The following is a 17,986-nucleotide window of genomic DNA, read 5'->3' as shown; positions in this document are numbered from 1 at the left end:
CAGCTCTGTGGATGTGGACACGTGCAGGGCAGTGCCCCAGCCCATGGTTAATGAACCTCCCAGGCCAGGCAGTGCCATCCCCAAGGCAGGGCTGTGACTCTCCCTCCCTGGCTGTGAGCAGGACTTTGTTTCACTCACTGATGTGAGCAGATGACCTGTAGTCCCTGTGCAGGAGTTATTCACTTGTGCCTTGAAGGAAATGAGAGCTCAAGATCCCAGACACCCAAATCCACTCCATGGATCTGGTGCTTTCATGTCCTTCAAACACTGCAGCACCATGAGCCCTGCTGGATCCCTGCTACTGTGGATCCAGCAGGGCTGAGCCTTTAGAATCCTTGAATTCCAAGGGTTGTGTATGGAAAACTGCATGAGCCAGTCCAGGGAGCTCAGGGCTTTGGGATACAGGGGGGAGCAGCCCATCCCTCAGCTCCCTGGTGTAACTTGTCTCTCTGGATTGCTCAGTGCTGGGGACATTCCTGCCTGTGCCCTTCACACCCAGAGCAGCCATGTCTTGTCCTGGCTCCAGCCCTGCAAAGTCATTCCCAAAGTCTTCTGGAAAGGACTGGGCAGTAGGTGGAGAGAAGCAGAAAAAGAAGCCACATGGCTTGTATCCACATCTTAGAGATGTAAAAGCCAGCAGCCTTCTCCTCCTTTGCCTTCTGCACCCCTAATCAAGTTTTGCTTGGCCTTTTCCAGGCTGTTGCTCCATACTGGTGGTTGTTCAGTCCTGTGGATGGACTCATGGCTTTGCAATGCAAAAAAAACCCAAACAAAAAACCCCCAAACCCCAGGCTACCTGTGTGTGTGTGTATGTGTAAGATGATTTATTACTCTTGATAATCAATTTGTTACTGTGGTTGTTTCAGGTTAATCATGTTATTAATATCCTGAAACCTACTGGAGTGTGACTTCATCCCATGGAGCCTGAGCTGTGCTCCTGTGCCCCTGCCCATGGCACAGTCAGGCAGATCATTGCAGCTCTGGAACTCGCTGCCCACATGGCCCTGGGCTGGTTTGGTGGTGGCCAAGTGCTGCAGAGCTCATCCTGCCAGCAGAAGGCTCGATGCATGAAGCTGATGGATGAAGTAGTGGAAAAACAGATTGATTTTTTTTCTTTTTCCCTGCAGCAAAGAGCTGTCTGGCAAATCACAATGGAAATCAAGTGGGATGGAGCAGGGTTTTGATCTGGGGAAGGGAAGAGCAGGGAGAGAACGGGGGGCTAATTCAGGTAAACTGGGTATTTTGCTTGGCTCTGCAATGAACTGTGTAATTAAGAGTCAAAAACTGGGTCTACAGCGTGGCCAAACAGAGCAGCAGCCTTTGGGTCATGTTTGACAAACATCAGGACCACGGGAGGGTTGTGCTGGCTGTGAGTTTATTTTTGGCTTTTTCCTGTAGCCCCACATGAGTGGAAGGGGACAGGAAGCACAGGGCTATGGAGCTTGGAGTTTTCAAAGGTACTCAGACTAAATATAGAAATTGGTTATTAAGATTTTTTTTTCCTGTGAACGTTGTAAACAAATTAGTTCCACCAGGCAGCTCTCTGCATGCATAGGTGCTTGTGTACCTCTGAAAAAAACTAATTTTAGGAGCTATTTGTTGTCTGACTTCAGGCTCCAAACTCTGCTGAGTTGGGAGTGAGGAAAGTTCACCTTCCTGGGGTAATTCAGAGCGTTGGGCTGAACTTCTGCAGCGAAGGGTCCATCACTCCACTGACTTTATGGAGATAAATCTGCTTCATTTAGCAGGCAGGAGCCCTGGAGCTGAGCGATGGGAGCAGTCCCACGAGGAACCTGCACATCAGCAGCTCTTGTTATACACCTCCTCAGGCCCCAGAGGCAAGTGGGATGTTTGCTCCAGCCCCTTGGATGCTCCTCAGCATCGTTTTTGTTTGAACAGGTAAGAGGAAGGACCCCCCCCAGCACCCACAGCTCTTCCTCTGCAGCCTGGAAATACCTCAGCTGCTCGGTGTCGCTGCTGCAGTGTTTTGTTCTTGTCACACATTTCCATTTCTCTCGAGTTTATGATAAGCATCCAAATTAAACTGCGGCCTCAGACGTTTCTGATCTTTCCAGGCAGTGCTGATAATGACACAACCACAGCATCAGACTCATTTACTCTCAACCATCTCCAAGCATCAAGCAGTCTGTGTACACAGGGGCTGTATCATCCATCACCAGCCCAGCAGTGGCACACAGTGACATTACTCAGGGGGTTGGGGCAGAGAAAGCGGAGCTGAAAAGCTGAAAGATCCTTTTAATATGGAGAAAACAAGATTTTCCGTGTGTTTCTTCCCAGTGGAGCGAGAGTAATACTCCTGTTCTTGTAGGAGCTTGTGAAGAACTGGCAGTTGCCTTCAGCACTCCAAGCTTCTGGGCTGGTGTTTCTTATTTTGTATACCAGGACCTGCTTTGTTTTGCTGCCATATCTAAAAATCCAGCTGACCTGTACCCTGTATGGATGTGGCTGAGTCCATAACAGCTCTTCCAGTGTGTTCCCTGGGGCAGGAATCCGAGGATGTTGGACACACCAGGTCCCTCAGAGGGGCAACTGCCCCCTCAGTCACGTGTCAGACTAAGGAATCTTTCCAGACACGTCCTTTGCAAGGGACACTTGACCTCTGATTAAGGATGGAAGCCAGGAGATGTCAAGGAAAGATGACTGGAAGGTTTCTTTTGGTACACAAGGAATTAATAAGGTCTGCTGACATTTCATCACAACAGAATACATAAACAGAGCTGCCAGCTTCCCCAGCTCCCATGAAAAGATCCTGATTTATGTGGAGCTCAGACTGGTGGGTGGAAGGATTTAAAGATCACAGTTGCCTGTCTCAAATGCTGCTCAGGACACAGAGGGACTTTGTCACGAGATAAGCACAGAATGAAGCAAAAGGGAGGCTCACACATCCTGGAAAATGCATCCAGACCAAAATTCCCCCTGTGGCAAACTGTTCACGGATCACTGGTCAAACAAAGCTCACCCCAAGCTGTGGGACACATGGCATTTGTGGCCACCAACACCCACCAAAGCCCCCCTGAATAATCCTCTGTGGATACCAGGAACTTGGACTGTGAGTTAAACCACCACAATGAGAACTAGAGATAGGAAAAAGGTGGTACAGTTTGTCTGGGGGGTTATCTCAGCCCAGGGTGAACAAATCCCTTTGTCCTGCAGGTTTTAATGATGGCAAATCAGATGTATTTATATAAAATTAATTATTTATTATGATAAATGACTGGGCAAACGAGCAGATGAAAGATCTTGATCAGAATTATTCATTACAGAGTGTAAAAGCTAAAAAGCTGCTAGTAGGGTATGATATACCATCAAATAGTGTAGGGCACTATATCAAAGCAATTTTATTAAAGCAGCTGTATCAAAATAATTATATTAAAGCAATTGTGTCAAAGGTAGCAAAGAGAAACAACCACTAAGCAGAGTTTGATGTAACTCACCACACGACCACAGCAGGTTTCTCTCTTGACCCCTGGGAGTGACCAGGAAGAGATTTCCCAGCTCCACACTCTCCAAGAGAGTCTGTGGAAGAATCTGCCATATGAAAGTTGGACTGGGCTTTTATGAAGTGTTTGACTGCCAGTCACAGATTTCCAGGCCAGCCAGCAGCTTATCTGTCAAATCCCGCTTCAAAAAGCAGGATGTGTGTTTGGAGTTGGGTGAGCCAGGTTGATTTTAGGATAATTCACCACCCAACCAGTGTCAGCAGTAACTCACCCCGAATAACTTGCACTGTTTGCATTTCTCTGACTGGATTTTAGGCCTTGCCAGGGTAAATTATGCTGCCACAGAGGCATCTCTCACTGTTTGGGTCCTAACAGTGGGTGATGCTCCAGAAGGGAGTCTCCAGGCTCCCTGGTGAACGCTGGCACCAGCTCCCCAGAGCAGTTTTCTTATCCCAAAGGAAGGTGTAACAAGAGCTGACACAGAAATATGGCTTCTTGAACTGCTTTTTAAAAAAAAATCAATTCTTACCATATAAATGTGAGTCCATTCGGGTGTAATTCCATCACTGCAATCGGGTTACTCCAGGCTTTAAATTGTCCTTGATCACAAAGGAACTCCAAATGATAAATGAAACATTCTTTGTTATTTTGGGGGATTTGAGCCAAGTTCTTGGTGTGGGTCAAGTACAGACAAGTGGTACAGGCTTGTTCACTTCAGGGTTTAATTGATTTCTATGTAAATCTACTGCTAGGTTGCACTTGGATTTCTAATACTCTGCTTATAAATTTAAAATATCCCTTTGAACTATTGCTAATTGGTGATTATTCACTGGTTGTCTTTTAATGATCAATTAATGATCGTTTATCAACATCTGGCAGCTGCATCATCTCAATGCCTTGAAGTGATTTGTGTTAATGAATTAAACCTCAGAAAATAGAGACCAGTTTGGTTCCCAGGCAGTTGACACAAAAACTCCCCAAAAGAGTAACAATTGCACAAAATAACAGTTTAACTGGGGGAATGGAGAATAATAACGTATCCAGTTGAAAGTGCAAGGGATTTTAGAGAGGGAAAATGTAATTACCTGATCTGGAAAGCAGCCAGAGACGGTGTTTAAAATCTCATTCTTCTGAAATGTGTCTGGGAATCTTTAATGACTGAGGGATCATAAGACATGGCACATGTTTGCTGGGCTTGGAAACTAAAAAAAAAAAATAAATAAAAAAACTAATAAAGACAAGCTGTATTTTTTCCTACTTCTAGAAACATCTTCTGCTGTTTCAGGAACCTGTGTGACCCACACTTGGAGTTATGAGCCAGTGTAGGAAAAAAAGCAGAAAGAGGAAAGATGCAGCTCCAAAATGAAAAATAAGTCCTCAACACTTGCAAGAAAATAATAAAAAAAAAAGCTTTTGGAAAAAGAAAGAAAATTAAGAAATGCGTTTGATTTAATTTTCATTACTCTGACCTGTGGAAGAAGGCAAAGAAAATGCTTTTATTTCTTTATTTTAACAATTTATTTCCCCCTGTTAGAGAGCAGGACTAGCCTTAATCTTCTAAAGATATTCTTCCTCCAGTCTCTGCTGAATGTGAGGTACGTGAAATTTAGGATTAGTAAAGTTTATCATATTAAGAAATCAGTGCTGGACAAATAAGGGGATGACATTATCAGTGTCAGTAATTGCTGCTTTCTTTAATAGCAAATTACAAGCTCCTGTTCAATGAATCTGAGGGAATAAAAAGCCAAGTTCAGAAGTACTTGTGATACTAATTAATTATAAATCCATTGCTGGCAGAATTAAAGCTGTACCAGCAGCTCTTATCCACACCTGGGCAGGTTTGAGGATTGGAAATATTTTTTTTTTTTTAATGCAAGAAGGGAAAAGCAATTTTTAACAGTTTTAAGGGAGTGGAGAAGTTAATCAAACAGCTTTGGGATTCACAAGTGTTTCACATGAGGTTTCAAGTAGCTTTTTGGGCAGTAATAAACTAGAAAGCAGCACAACCAAGCAAAGGATTGTTTTAAACACGAGCTGTTATCGCCTCGTTTGTTAACTCTCAGAATGAAATGGTTGAAAACTCATCACATGTTTTTTAGGTGACACAAAGCTGGAATTTGGAGGGATTTTTATCTGAAAAGTTAGCGTAGTTCTGAAAAGTTGGGGTAGTTCTAGGGTAGAAAAGGGCAATGTTATCATCATCACCTTGCAGAGAGAAGCTGTGAGGCTAAAAATCACCATCACCCAGGAGCAAAATAACCCCCCCAGTGCTGGCTGTGACTTCAGGGCAGGGCTGGACCCCTTTGTGCAAAGCCTGTTTGATCCCTGGTATCCCTTCAGAGCACCCTGCTCTGGGATCATCTCTGGGTTCAGCTCAAGTGCTTTAATTAGCAGCAGGGGACATCCCTGAAACAAAAACTGGAGCAGCTAATGAGGATGGGGGGTTTCTGGATGGGACTGGGATTGAGGGCTGGGGGAGTCAGGGGGAGACTTTAATGATTTCGTGGCCTTTGGCAAAGGTCTGAGGGGAGAGGGGGGCAGGAGCTGCTCAGGTTTGGGGTCAGATAAGGAGGGTCTCATCTCTGGGTCGTTACTGTTTAAAAGCAGTCTGGGTGTGTCCCAGTTGAGCCCCAGCAGGTGTTTTGGCTGTGGTGTATTTTGGAATAGAGACAGAATGTCAGGGAAGGTTGGAACTAGTGAAAGTCCCTTCCAGCCTAAGCCCTTCTATGGTGTTTCTATGATTTTCCATCCTTTCCGTGCTCATTGATAACCAGCACAACTGAGCTGTGTCCTCTTGGCCAAACCTGCCCTGTCTGTGACAGATGATGTGGCACCAGATTTGCTGGATTTCCCTTCTGCCAGCATAGACCAGTCCATGCCACAGCTCAGCCCTTTGCTCCCAGCAGCTCTTCTTGATCCTTGTGCCCCATCCCAGGCTTGCTTCAAACCCCAAATTTGCACCTCCTCTCCTGGTGTTTCCTTTTCTCTCTCTTTTCCTGAAGCAAATACCCCCCTGGATGGACAGACCTGCTAAACCCATTTAGTTCATCGCTGGGCCCAGCTGAAGGTCACCCTGAAAACACTCAGAATTCCTACTGAGCACTATAAATATGCTTTTGATTCATCTTCTCCTGTCCCTTCCATCACGGGGGATGGAGGAGGTGGCCCAGCAGCCCCTCGGCAGCGATGAGTCACTGTCCTGGCTCTCCTGCTTCATCAGAGCACTATTATTCAACAATAATTGTAATTTATGCCTTGAAAGATGCTGGGGAAGCTGCGCTCAGGGCTTTAAAATTGTCCCTGGGGTGTGATGGGTGAGGGTTGGGCGGGATGGGGTGAGGTGAGGGGATGTTTGGGGGCAGTGGGAGCCCCTGGAGAAGGGGGTTCTTGATGATTATAAACTCTCCTGTGTGTCAGTGGGTCTGTGCTTGGGGTGACACAAACACTGGAGGGGATGGCACAGCTCAGAGGGGACCAAAGCATCCCATGGGGAGCATGATGTGTATCCTGGGACTGCTGCACTTCTAATCATGGAAATAAATAATTTAAAAATTAAAACTCATGAAATAAATAAAAATAACCCCCCAACACTGCTTTCTTGAAGGGGTTTAAGGTGGGCTGACTGCAGATTTTGTGGCGGGGGGGCAAAGAAACACCTTGGGACTGTCGATAAAGGGAGGTGGGACCTCATTGATCAGGTAGTAGATTAAAAGAACCAAGGACCTACATCCCTTTCCCAAAAGTAGAAAACAGTTGACTTAGATTCAACAGCTCTGATGTTAAAGAGCTTCTTAGGAACAAGTCTGTTAGACCACACCCTGGGGAAATACCCCTGGAGTGCTGTGCCCAGTTGTGGCCCCTCAGCTCAGGAAGGACATGGAGGGGCTGGAGAAGGTCCAGAGAAGGGCAACGAGGCTGGGGAAGGGTCTGGAGCACAAGCGCTGTGAGGAGAGGCTGAGGGAGCTGGGGGGGCTCAGCCTGGACAGGAGGAGGCTCAGGGGAGACCTTCTCACTCTCTGCAACTCCCTGACAGGAGGGGGGAGCCAGGGGGGGGTCGGGCTCTGCTGCCAGGAACCAGCAGCAGGACAAGAGGGCCCAGCCTTGAGCTGCCCCAGGGCAGGTTTAGGTTGGCCATGGGGCAGAAGTTGTTTGCAGAGAGAGGGATCAGCCCTTGGAATGGGCTGCCCAGGGAGGGGGTGGAGTGCCCGTCCCTGGAGGTGTTTGAGCAGAGCCTGGATGTGGCATCAGTGCCATGGTCTGGGTGACAAGGTGAGGTTGGGTCACAGGTTGGACTCGATGATCTCAGAGGTCTTTTCCAACCCGGTTGATTCTGTAATTTTGTGATACACTTAAATTAAAAATCCCCCTGGGGGCGGAGCTTGGGGCGAGGGGGCGTGGCCTGATGGGGGCGTGACCTCCGCGGTGGAAACGTTACTGAGGGGGCGTGGCCCGCGCGGTGGGGGCGTGGTCAGGGCGTGTCCTTATCCAACATGGTGCGGGCGTGGGCGTGTCCCTGCCGCTGTGGGCGTGCCCGTCCCCGTGTGGGCGTGTCCCCGTGGCGCCGCCCGCGGCCCCGGCGCTCGGTGGGTGCGGGAGCCGCCATGGCGAGCCAGTCGCAGGGCATCCAGCAGCTGCTGCAGGCCGAGAAACGTGCCGCCGAGAAGGTGGCCGAGGCCCGCAAACGTGAGTACGGCACGGCGCGGCTCCTCCAGGCCAGGCCACGGGCGCTGAGGCGGCGGGGGAACCCGGGGTAGACAGGCCCGGCCTGTGCCGGCGCGGCCGCCTCAGGCCTCGCGGCCCGGCCGTGTGGGCTCGGTGTGGGCTCGGTGTGGGCTCGGTGTGGGCTCTGTGACCGCTGTGGGACCCCCGTGCCGGGCCTCGGAGCAGCCCCGTGGCTCTCGGCCCCGTCACCATCAGGCCCCGGCCTGGGCACGGCAGCGGCGTCACTTGGGGGTGCCTGCGCTTTTCTCTGTCCTTCCCACCTTTAACTTCTTTTTTCTTGGTGGAAACTGTGTTTCCCATCCGTGGTTAGGTGTTTCAGAGAGCTGAGAGGTATTCCTTGGCGATCCAAGTTAGATTTTACTGTTAAATAAGATAAATCCTGGTTACAAAGAGCCCCAACTTTGCAAATTTTTCCTGCTTCAGACATACCTATATCTATCTATATCTGTCTATAGCTATATCTGTATATCTATATCTATCTATATCTATGTCTATCTATATCTGTATATCTATATCTATCTCTATCTATATACCTATATCAATTTATATCTATCTGTATCTATCTATATCTGTCTATATCTATATATCTATCTCTATCTATATATCTATCTCTATCTCTATCTATGTCTATATCTATCTATATCTATCTATCTATCTATATCTATGTCTATCTATCTATCTATATCTATATCTATCTATATATATGTCTATCTATATCTATCTGTCTATATCTACAGCTGTCTATCTGTATATATCCATATTCATCTGTATCTGTCTATATCTATATTTATCTATCTGCCCTGACTTGTTCAACCCCCTGACAGTGTTGCAAGAAGCAGACTTGTGTAGTTCACTCCAATGATGATAAATCTTGGAGGGGAAAATGAGCTGGGAAGTCCAAGAGGGGAAGTTGAGGCAGTGCCCAGTTTTGCTCTGGGTTTCACAGTTGGTCTGGGGCAAAGCTAAGACTAAGTGTTCTTTCTGCTGGGCTCTTTTGGGGTCTCCCAGAGAGGCTGCAGGCTCGGGGTGGGTTGGGGCAGTGCCAGGGGTGGGTACAGACTGGGAGAAGAACTCGTTGGGAGTGTCCCTGTGGAGGAGGATTGGGGGGTTCTCGTGGATGAAAAGCTGGATATGCACTGGCAGCCAGAAACCAACTGTGTCCAGGGCAGATCCCCCAGCGTGGGCAGCAGGGCAGGGGGGGATTCTGCCCCTCTGCCCCTCAGGTGAGACCCCCCTGCAGAGCTGTTCCAGCCCTGGGGAACAGCACAGCAAGGACATGGAGCTGCTGGAGAGAGTCCAGAGGAGGCACCAGGATGATCAGAGGGCTGGAGCCCCTCTGCTCTGAAGACAGGCTGGGGGTGTTCAACTGGAGAAAAGAAGGCTCTGGTGTGACTTTAGAGCCCCTTCCAGTGCCTAAAGGGGGCTGGTACAAAGGAGGGAGAGGGGCTTTTGATATGGGCTGAGAGCGACAGGGCAGGGGGCAGTGGTTCTAAACTGCCAGAGGGCAGGGTTAGATGGGATATTGGGAAGGAATTCTTCCCTGTGAGGGTGGAGAGGCCCTGGCACAGCTTGCCAGAGAAGCTGTGGCTGCCCCTGGATCCCTGGAAGTGTCCAAGGCCAGGTTGGACAGGGCTTGGAGCAACCTGGGCTAGTGGAAGGTGTCCCTGCCCATGGCAGGGGTGGAATGAGATGAGCTTTAAGGTCCCTTCCAACCAAAACCATTCTGGGATTCATTGTATGAGTAAGGGCAGAGCTGAACATTGCCCAGTGCATCCAGTGCCCCAGAGAAGCTCTCCACTGCTCAGAGGGGGAAGCTCCTGGCTGTGGTTTGGTGGGGTGACCCTTGTGCCCCCGAGATCACTGAGGGGGGCTTGGCTGGGGCCTCCTACACAGGGAACTGCTGCAGTAGCAAACTCTGTGGTGATAGTTGTGCAATGGGGAGCTGCAGAGCTGTGGGGCAGCAAGCTCTGAGTGCTTTCTCTTCTTTCTTTCCCTTGTTTTATTCTCTGGGAGCAGGGAAGAACCGGAGGCTGAAGCAGGCCAAGGAGGAAGCCCAGGCAGAGATCGAGCAGTACCGCCTGCAGCGGGAGAAGGAGTTCAAGGCCAAGGAGGCAGCGGTTGGTTTTCTACCTCATTCACTTCCCTGCAGCCCCTCAGCCTCGTGTTTGGGGTTCCTTGCCCCGAAACAGCCCTGGGGGTGGAGTGTGGTGCAGGAGCTGCACTTCCCTAAGTGCCTTCCTGTGATGCAGGGCCACGTGGCACGGAAAGAACAGTGGGAGTGACTCAGAACAGGGTGTTCTGCATCTCAACTGCAGAACTATTGACAGGCAGGGAATTAGATTAATGCACTCGTGGGTTGGTTGGTGGCAGCCCCCAAACCCTCCTGTGTGTAGCAGTGTCCTGTTCTTCCTGTGACAGGCTGGTTTTTATGGTGCTGGTGTGGTAGGAGCCACTTGCCTCGTAGCTGCTGCTCTTGCTGAAGCAGCTGTAAGGCTTGTGTTCTGCTTAGCAGTGTTTCCTTCTGTATCCCATGGCTCTGTCCTTCCCTTCTGAGCAAGAAGTATTCCCAAAAGGCACAGAACTGAGGCCCTCCACCAGCTGAGGCTGCAGTGCCTGGGTACCCCTGACAGTTCCAGAATCTTCAGAAAAATGCCCTGGCATCCTCCCCTCTGTCCATCCTCTGGATAGCACATTTCCACTTCCTCTGCTCCTGCATAATCACCTCAGTGGGTCAGGAATAATTTTAACCGTTGCTTGTTAGCTTGGCTCAAATCCCAGGCAATTCCCACAGACTTCACTGCCTCTCAGCTGGTTTGGTTTTACTCATCCTTTTCCACAGGGAAGAATTTGAGTCCCAGGGTGTCAGTCTCTTCTTCTGGGCCATTTTCTCCTCTCTTAATGGGAATTTTCTCTCTCTGTCCTTGCTGATGGGGCAAGAAGGACACTGTAAGCTGGGAGAGACTCCCTGCTGTGTGTATCATGTGGCCCAACTCCTGTTAGGACCACAGAATATCCTGAGTTGGAGCCACAGGGATTATCAACTCCTGGCCCTGCACAGACACCCCAACAATCCCACCCTGTGCCCCAGAGGATCATCCAAACCCTCCTGGAGCTCTGGCAGCCTTGGGGCTGTGCCCACTGCCCTGGGGAGCCTGGGCAGTGCCAACCACCCTCTGGGAGAAGAACCTTTTCCTGAGATCCAACCTGACCCTGCCCTGACACAGCTCCAGCCGTTCCCTGGGTCCTGTCACTGATCACACATTTTTATAAAGATTCTCCAAGGGTAGAAGGAATGGGATGGTGTGAATTGTGCTTAAAGTAACTTAATGGTGTTCCTTTTCTTGCCCTCTCTAGTACAGAAGTGCCCAGGAGTTCCAGGTTCCAATGATCTGTACAGCAGAGCCTTTATTTTGGGCACTCTTTAAATGCTCATGCTCTTAACTGCTAATGAATAAATGCTCCCCTGGGTTGGAACAAGATGATCTTTAAGGTCTCTTCCAACCCAAACCATTCAGTGATTCTATAAAAGAGAATAAAAGGCAGGGGCTGAGGCTGAAATACAAACTTGGACGAGTTTAGGGCGAAACCTGAGCAAAAAATCCAACAGTTCTTTTGGTGTTTTAACATAAACATTCACATGAACCTTCCCTCACCAAAGATTAATGGCTGAGATGCCCTGAGACAGTCCAGAAAAACCAGATACACAGTTTGGTGTGGTGACTTCTTGGTCACACTGCTCACACAGGAGCTTCCTCTTTCCTTTGCCGTGTGCAGGCACTCGGATCTCATGGCAGCTGCACCACTGAAGTTGAGAAGGAGACCCAGGAGAAGATGAGTGTGATCCAGCAGAACTTCCAGAAGAACAGGGAGGTGGTTCTGTCCCAGCTGCTGTCCCTGGTGTGTGACATCAAACCCGAGATCCACGTGAACTATCGCATCAATGGGTAGTGGGGGAAGAAGGAAAACTGTGCTGGGAGTCGTGTCTGAGCTTCAGGTGGAATGTCCAGCCCTCAGCCATCCCTCACCTGTCCTTGTCCATGTGTTAAATTATTGCAGTGAGCTGTTGGAGTTCTCTTAGTTTCTCTTTTGACACGGGTTCAGAGCTGAGTCAAACACGAAATGGCCACGTCTCACATCTGGGCTGAGTTATTAAACAAATATAATCCAGTTGGCACATCAGTGCTGCCTGAAGGAGAAAGGAGAGGGAGATTCTGGCCAGATTGAAATGGAGAGCCCGTGTCAGTAATTGTTAAATGTGTGTAACTGTATTTTCATTGACCAAACTGCATTTCTGAGTGTGTTGTTAAACCTTTGCACAGGGTTGTAACCCTGGGGAAGAGCTCTCTGGCTGTGCAGTGCTGGCTGATCATTTTGAGGTGCTTGTGTTGAATATCCTCTGTATATTCTGCTGTTGCTTGAGGTACAAGTCTGGCACTGTGACACCTGCAAGTAAAAACACTTCACTCCAAAGCCTCCTGTCAGTCTGGTCGTTCCTGCTAACGTGTCCTGGGAATGTTGACTTGTCCTGGGAATGCTGGCAGGTCTCAGTGAGCACCATGGGAGTCTGGACTCCTCAGATTGACCATCAAGTATTGCTAAAAGCAAGAGTAAGAGAGGCAGCAACTCTCTGAAGGTCACAGCAGGTAAGTTCAAACCCATTACAGAGCTCCTCCTCTTGGCTCCAGTCTGATGCTTTACCTGCCAGATCATTCTGAAAACCTTCAGGAACAAATGTTCTTGTGAGCATTAGGGGGAAATAAAGTGTTGCCAGTTGATTGGAATAGTTTGATAGCCAGGTGCTGAGCAGTAATTATCCTTCCTTTGGTCCAGTACTGGTCATTGAGTGTTTGTACCAAGGTCATCCTGAATCCTGCAGCATCCTGTACCTGGGAGCAGTGGGAAAGAAGTGTTTTGGGGTTGTCCTGCATCACTTTCTAGCTCTTTAATCAAAAATACATACAAATATATCAGGGGGTCTCATGTTTTATTGGTCTCTTCCTCTCCCTGTCCCACCAGCAGAATGTTAACTGCAGCTTTGCTTTTTTTGTTGAGTTTAATTTCAGGCTTTTTGCAGAAAAGGGCCCTCAGTCAGTGTGTCCCTGCTCAGATGCACAATTTGTGCAGTCAGGATTTAGACAAGGAACCCCACTGATGGTGTTCTGTTCCTCAGACAGGACATCCTGTATTTCCACAGCCCCTCAGCACTGCAAAGCCTCTTGGACCTCTGGAGTTGTGCTGTGACTGGGAGGGAGAAAAAGCAGGATGGGTGTGAATTCTGCAGTCACACTGAACGAGCAGAGTGCTGTAGTGTCTCCTGGAATAAGTTTATGGTGCTGCACTGTAGTTCTGAAAGGTTCTCTTCAGGAATTCAAGCCATTAAACAAGTTGTAAAACTGAAACAAAAGCTTCCTGCAAAGTCAAACGTGCCAGGCTGGGGGGAAACAAAAACCAGGTGGGTACGAGGAGAACAGGATGAAAGCAGTTTGAATCAGTGTGGTGGGATGACTGGAGAGGTGCTGTGGCCTCATAAAAGGTTGCAACCATGTTAATTCTGGTGTGTCCTTTGGAGATGAAACATTTCTGCCTGTGGAGAGCAGGTGCTCAGGCTGCAGCAGGACACTGCTCATGAAAGCCCTCCTGGCCTGGGGCTGTAATTAGTGATTTCATCCCCTTTGTTACCAGTGACAGACTCCTGCTCTGGCCAGGAAGGCTGCAGTGTGTGCCCCACTTTCTCCTTTTGGTTCTTAAGTTTCCCTTTGTTAATGAGGACTTTATCCTTCCTCTCTAGAACAGGGAAAAATAACCCTCCCCAATTGTTTCTTCTTGGCAAACGTGCTGTGAAGTCACTCCCTTCAGAACATGCAGAAGTGCTGGAAGAATAACAATTTTCTGTAATATTTCCCTGAAACTTAACTGTTGAGAATAAACTTTGCACTGAAGGAAGGGTTTCCAATTACTGCTCTCCAGGAAGGCTGGCTTTGTTTGCAGCGTAGAGATTTTATTTCAAGTTGACATTCTTTTATCTTGCTCTGGGAAAGGGAGCCCTGGTGCTGTCTGAGTGCCTAAGCCAGGCTGTGCCAGGAAAATACTCTGCAGGGAACATTCTTCTGACAGAGGTATGGAGTGGGAAACGTGGCTTCTTGCCTCTGAAATGTGATTTTCTAGATGTTCTGCAGGGAGTCTGATGAGTAGGAGTGAGACCCAAACCCAGCTGCTGGTACAAATCTGTGCCCGAATTTTCCCTGCTGCTCCTCTGCACAGAGAAGCTGTGGCTGCCCCATCCCTGGAAGTGTTCAAGGAATGGATAGAGCTTGGAGCATCCTGGGGTAGTGGAAGGTGTCCCTGCCTGTAGCAGGGGTGGAATGAGATGAGATTTGAGGTCCCTCCCAGCCCAAACCAGTCTGTGGTTCTGTGATAATCCCTGATGTCTCTTTGTACCACAAGCATCACCTGTACCACAGAAAGAGCCAGAAGCTGCTTTGGGCACACCCAGCACTGCCTGATACCCTTGATTTGAGGTCCCATCCCTGGAAATACCACCTGAGTGCCAGGAATATCAGAGTCCTGGTGCTGGAGGGAGGGAAAGAATGATCAGCCCTCGTGTCTTGTTGCTGCAGTGTCAGTGAGGGGCTGCTGTTCTCGATTCTTCCCAGTTAAAACTGCTCACAAATAAACACCTTCCTGGGATCAGACCAGGAGTCACACAGTTCAGTTTGCCTCTGGTCACATCCCTGCTCATCAACAACGGGTTGGAGTTGATTTTTGTGGAGGTTCTTTTCGGGCATTATCTGTATATTTGCAGAATTAACACTTGTCACCTTTACCGTGCCATTGAGAAGGTGTGTCATCTGGACAAGCACCAGATGGACACATGACACGAACACCAGGATATGAATGTCATCTGGGTGGCTTAACATGCAGTCTGAGGTACAATTAGGACACATATTTGTGCTGCTTGAAGCCAGAGTTCAATTTTGAAGGCACGTCTGTACTGACAGAGCTCGCTCCCCACTCGGCTCACGCTGTCCAGTGAAGGTCACTGTCTCCTCCTCACTGCTGCCCAGTCAAGCAAGGAGTTGAAGAGCTCAGCACCCCTCTGGGAGGGGGGCAGAGGGGAAATCAAACACCCCCCCCCAGGCAGGTTGACCCCCTCTGCCCTGTCTAATGATGCTGGATATTTGTTTGGTCAGTTCAGAGCCAGGATGGGTTTGATCCCCTGTGCCTTTGTTGCAGTTAAATCCAATACCATGAGAGGAGGGGCTTGTAATGAACAGGAGGGATGAGGTGAGGGGTGGGCAGTGAGGGCAGAGGGGTCCCTGGGGGATCCCACTGGGGGCTGTGGGCACAGGGCCAGGCAGTGCCCTGCTGGGACAGTCATTCAGCCCGTGTGACATGGCAGGGGGGCTGGCTCTGCCTGCCTTTGGGTCATGGGCCTTCCTGGGGCCTAAAAATCATCATTTTATAATGTTTAGAGGAGCATTTTGTGTGCTATTTACCTTTTTTTTTTTTTTTTAATTTTTGGTTAGTTTTAGAGAAGTTTTCACCTCTAGAGATCTTCCCTGATCTTCTCCCTTCCCAGGGGTGCAGCCACACTTCGAGTCCTGCCCCCAAAACTCCTCGATGCAGTTTTTGGTGTCACAATACAAGATCTGAAGTTGTTAGAGAGGGTCCAAAGGAAGGACACAAAGATGGTGAAGGGCCTGGAGGGACAATCTGAGGAGCAGCTGAGGGCACTGGGTTTGTTCAGCTGATGAGGAGGAGACAGAGGTCAGAGCTCACCAGGGTCTGCAGCTCCTCATGAGGGGCAGCTCCAGCCTCTGCTCTGTGTGAGCAGTGACAGGATCCAGGGAACGGCTGGAGCTGTGTCAGGGCAGGGTCAGGTTGGATCTCAGGCAAAGGTTCTTCCCCCAGAGGGTGGTTGGCACTGACCAGGCTCCCCAGGGCAGTGGGCACAGCCCCAAGGCTGCCAGAGCTCCAGGAGGGTTTGGACAACACTCTGAGGGACAGGGTGGGATTGTTTTGGGCACTTTCAGAACCAGGAGAGAGGACCCCACATGTTCCCAGTGCCAGAAGTCAGTGAGCCTTTCCCTGTGCTGCCAGGCTGCCTGTGCCAGCTGGGAACATCAGTGAATCTTTTGAGGTATTCCAGTGTGCAAGTCCCCCTTTGACAACCTTAAACACCTCATTCTTCAGCTTTTGTGAGGTCCCTGATGATCTTTATTAAAGCAGAACTTTTTAAACACTAGATACAAGCTGGCAGTGCCTGTGTTCCTTTCCTGCTATCCCCACATTTAGGCTCCTGCTGTTTTCTCCCACATCTGACCCCAGGGCAGGCAGAATTTGGTGGCAATAAGTGACCCTAGAGAAAAGCCAGCAGTTCCTGGCCTGGGAGGCAGCTGGTGGGAGGTGTGAGCAGCAGGATGGTGCATCCCAGCCAGAGCTGGGCACAAAAACAGCCCCTCGTTTTGGCTGCCCCAAATCCTCCTGTGGTACCATCACGCAGTGTCCTCTGTAGGTCATTTCCTTCTCTCTGCCTGCATTAAACTTGCTCAGTTTTCCTCTTTCCCTCTATTTTCCTCCTCTGGAATCTCCCATTTATCAGACATCACTAGTTCTTGCATTAATAATGAGAGAGGCAAGCCTAGAACCCACTAATCCCGGCTGAGGTTTTGACTTCAAGGTATTGAAACCACTGTCAAGAACCCTCAAAATCAACATTTTGGTGAAAAAGTTCCCCCTGCTAATCCAAGCAAGGAGCAAAGTGTAATCTTTCTTTGAGGTTGAAAGGAGAAAGAGCTAATTTCATGCAGAAAAGATTGTATCTGGGACTGGCATAGGAATAGAAAATAAATTGGTATTAAATTACATTCGTCTGCCTCAAAATAATCTAATAAAGCATCTTCTGGATCAATAGCTGAATCATTATCCAAGGCACACAGTGAGCTTTCCCTCTTCTAATTTGAGATGCAAGAAAGAGGTTTTTGCATTACCATACTAAAAAGAAGAATACTTTAAGTCTTCATAGGAAAGAGGCAGAAATAGGGAAAAAAAAGATGAGAACCACACTTTGTGCCTTAAGCAAATGTCATTTCTCATTTGAAACTTGTAATTTAGGGATATTGTGCAATAAATTTTTACATTTAATGACTGTCAATCTGTCAGCTTTGCTGAGCTGTTTCAGGAAAAAAAAAAAACCAACACAACCAACAACTCAGAGCCTGTGAAAGGACTTTGTGTGCAGGAAGGGCAAGATAAGGCTTTCAATAACCCTGTTTTCCTAATTAGGACTCACTAGGAAAAAAATAAATAGGGAAAAGACAGCACAGTTCTCCACTGAAAATGCAGTTTCATCAAAAGAAAATGAGATGTACCAGTGCTGGCTGCAGTGAGCACAGCCCAAATGAGGCTGATGGAGAGAGAAACTGTGACTGTGTTCAGAGTGTGGCCAATAAAACAGGAATTCCAGTCAGGGCTGTGTTATCAGCCTTCCAAACACTGCAAAAAGAGTTCACTTTATCAAAACATGTAGTAAATATAGAGGAGATATGGTCTCAGGGTAGGGAAAACCAGACTGAAGTGTGTATGTCTTGTGTTTGAAGCAGTAGGACTTGCAGTAGGTAGCAAAGAGCCACCTCAGAAATGATGTTAAGGACATGATGGGGGGTGAGTTTATCCCTGAGGGCAGGAGGGGTCAGAAAAGTCTGGAAAAGCACTTCAAACAGCAGGTATTTTTTTTTCCTGGAATCAGGTTCCCTGTAATATATTCATTAATGCAGCATGTGGAACAGGGAGTACAAGGTATG

The 17,986-nt window shown here is 48.6% G+C and overlaps 1 protein-coding gene across 1 annotated transcript; it reads left to right on the top strand.

Annotated features, from left to right (window-relative positions):
• The first annotated feature begins 7,984 nt into the window (after positions 1 to 7,984).
• ATP6V1G1 (ATPase H+ transporting V1 subunit G1) lies at positions 7,985 to 12,653 on the top strand. The gene is made up of 3 exons (XM_032708531.1): positions 7,985 to 8,144; positions 10,200 to 10,300; positions 11,958 to 12,653. The coding sequence occupies exons 1-3, from the start codon at positions 8,063 to 8,065 to the stop codon at positions 12,129 to 12,131; spliced, it is 357 nt and encodes a 118-aa protein (XP_032564422.1). The 5' UTR covers positions 7,985 to 8,062; the 3' UTR covers positions 12,132 to 12,653.
• Positions 12,654 to 17,986: the final 5,333 nt, after the last annotated feature.

Source organism: Chiroxiphia lanceolata, chromosome 21 (assembly GCF_009829145.1).
Source record: "Chiroxiphia lanceolata isolate bChiLan1 chromosome 21, bChiLan1.pri, whole genome shotgun sequence".
NCBI classification, from domain to species: Eukaryota; Metazoa; Chordata; class Aves; order Passeriformes; family Pipridae; genus Chiroxiphia; species Chiroxiphia lanceolata.
Note: the sequence above shows the minus strand (reverse complement) of the source record. Positions and strands in the feature narration are given on the sequence as shown.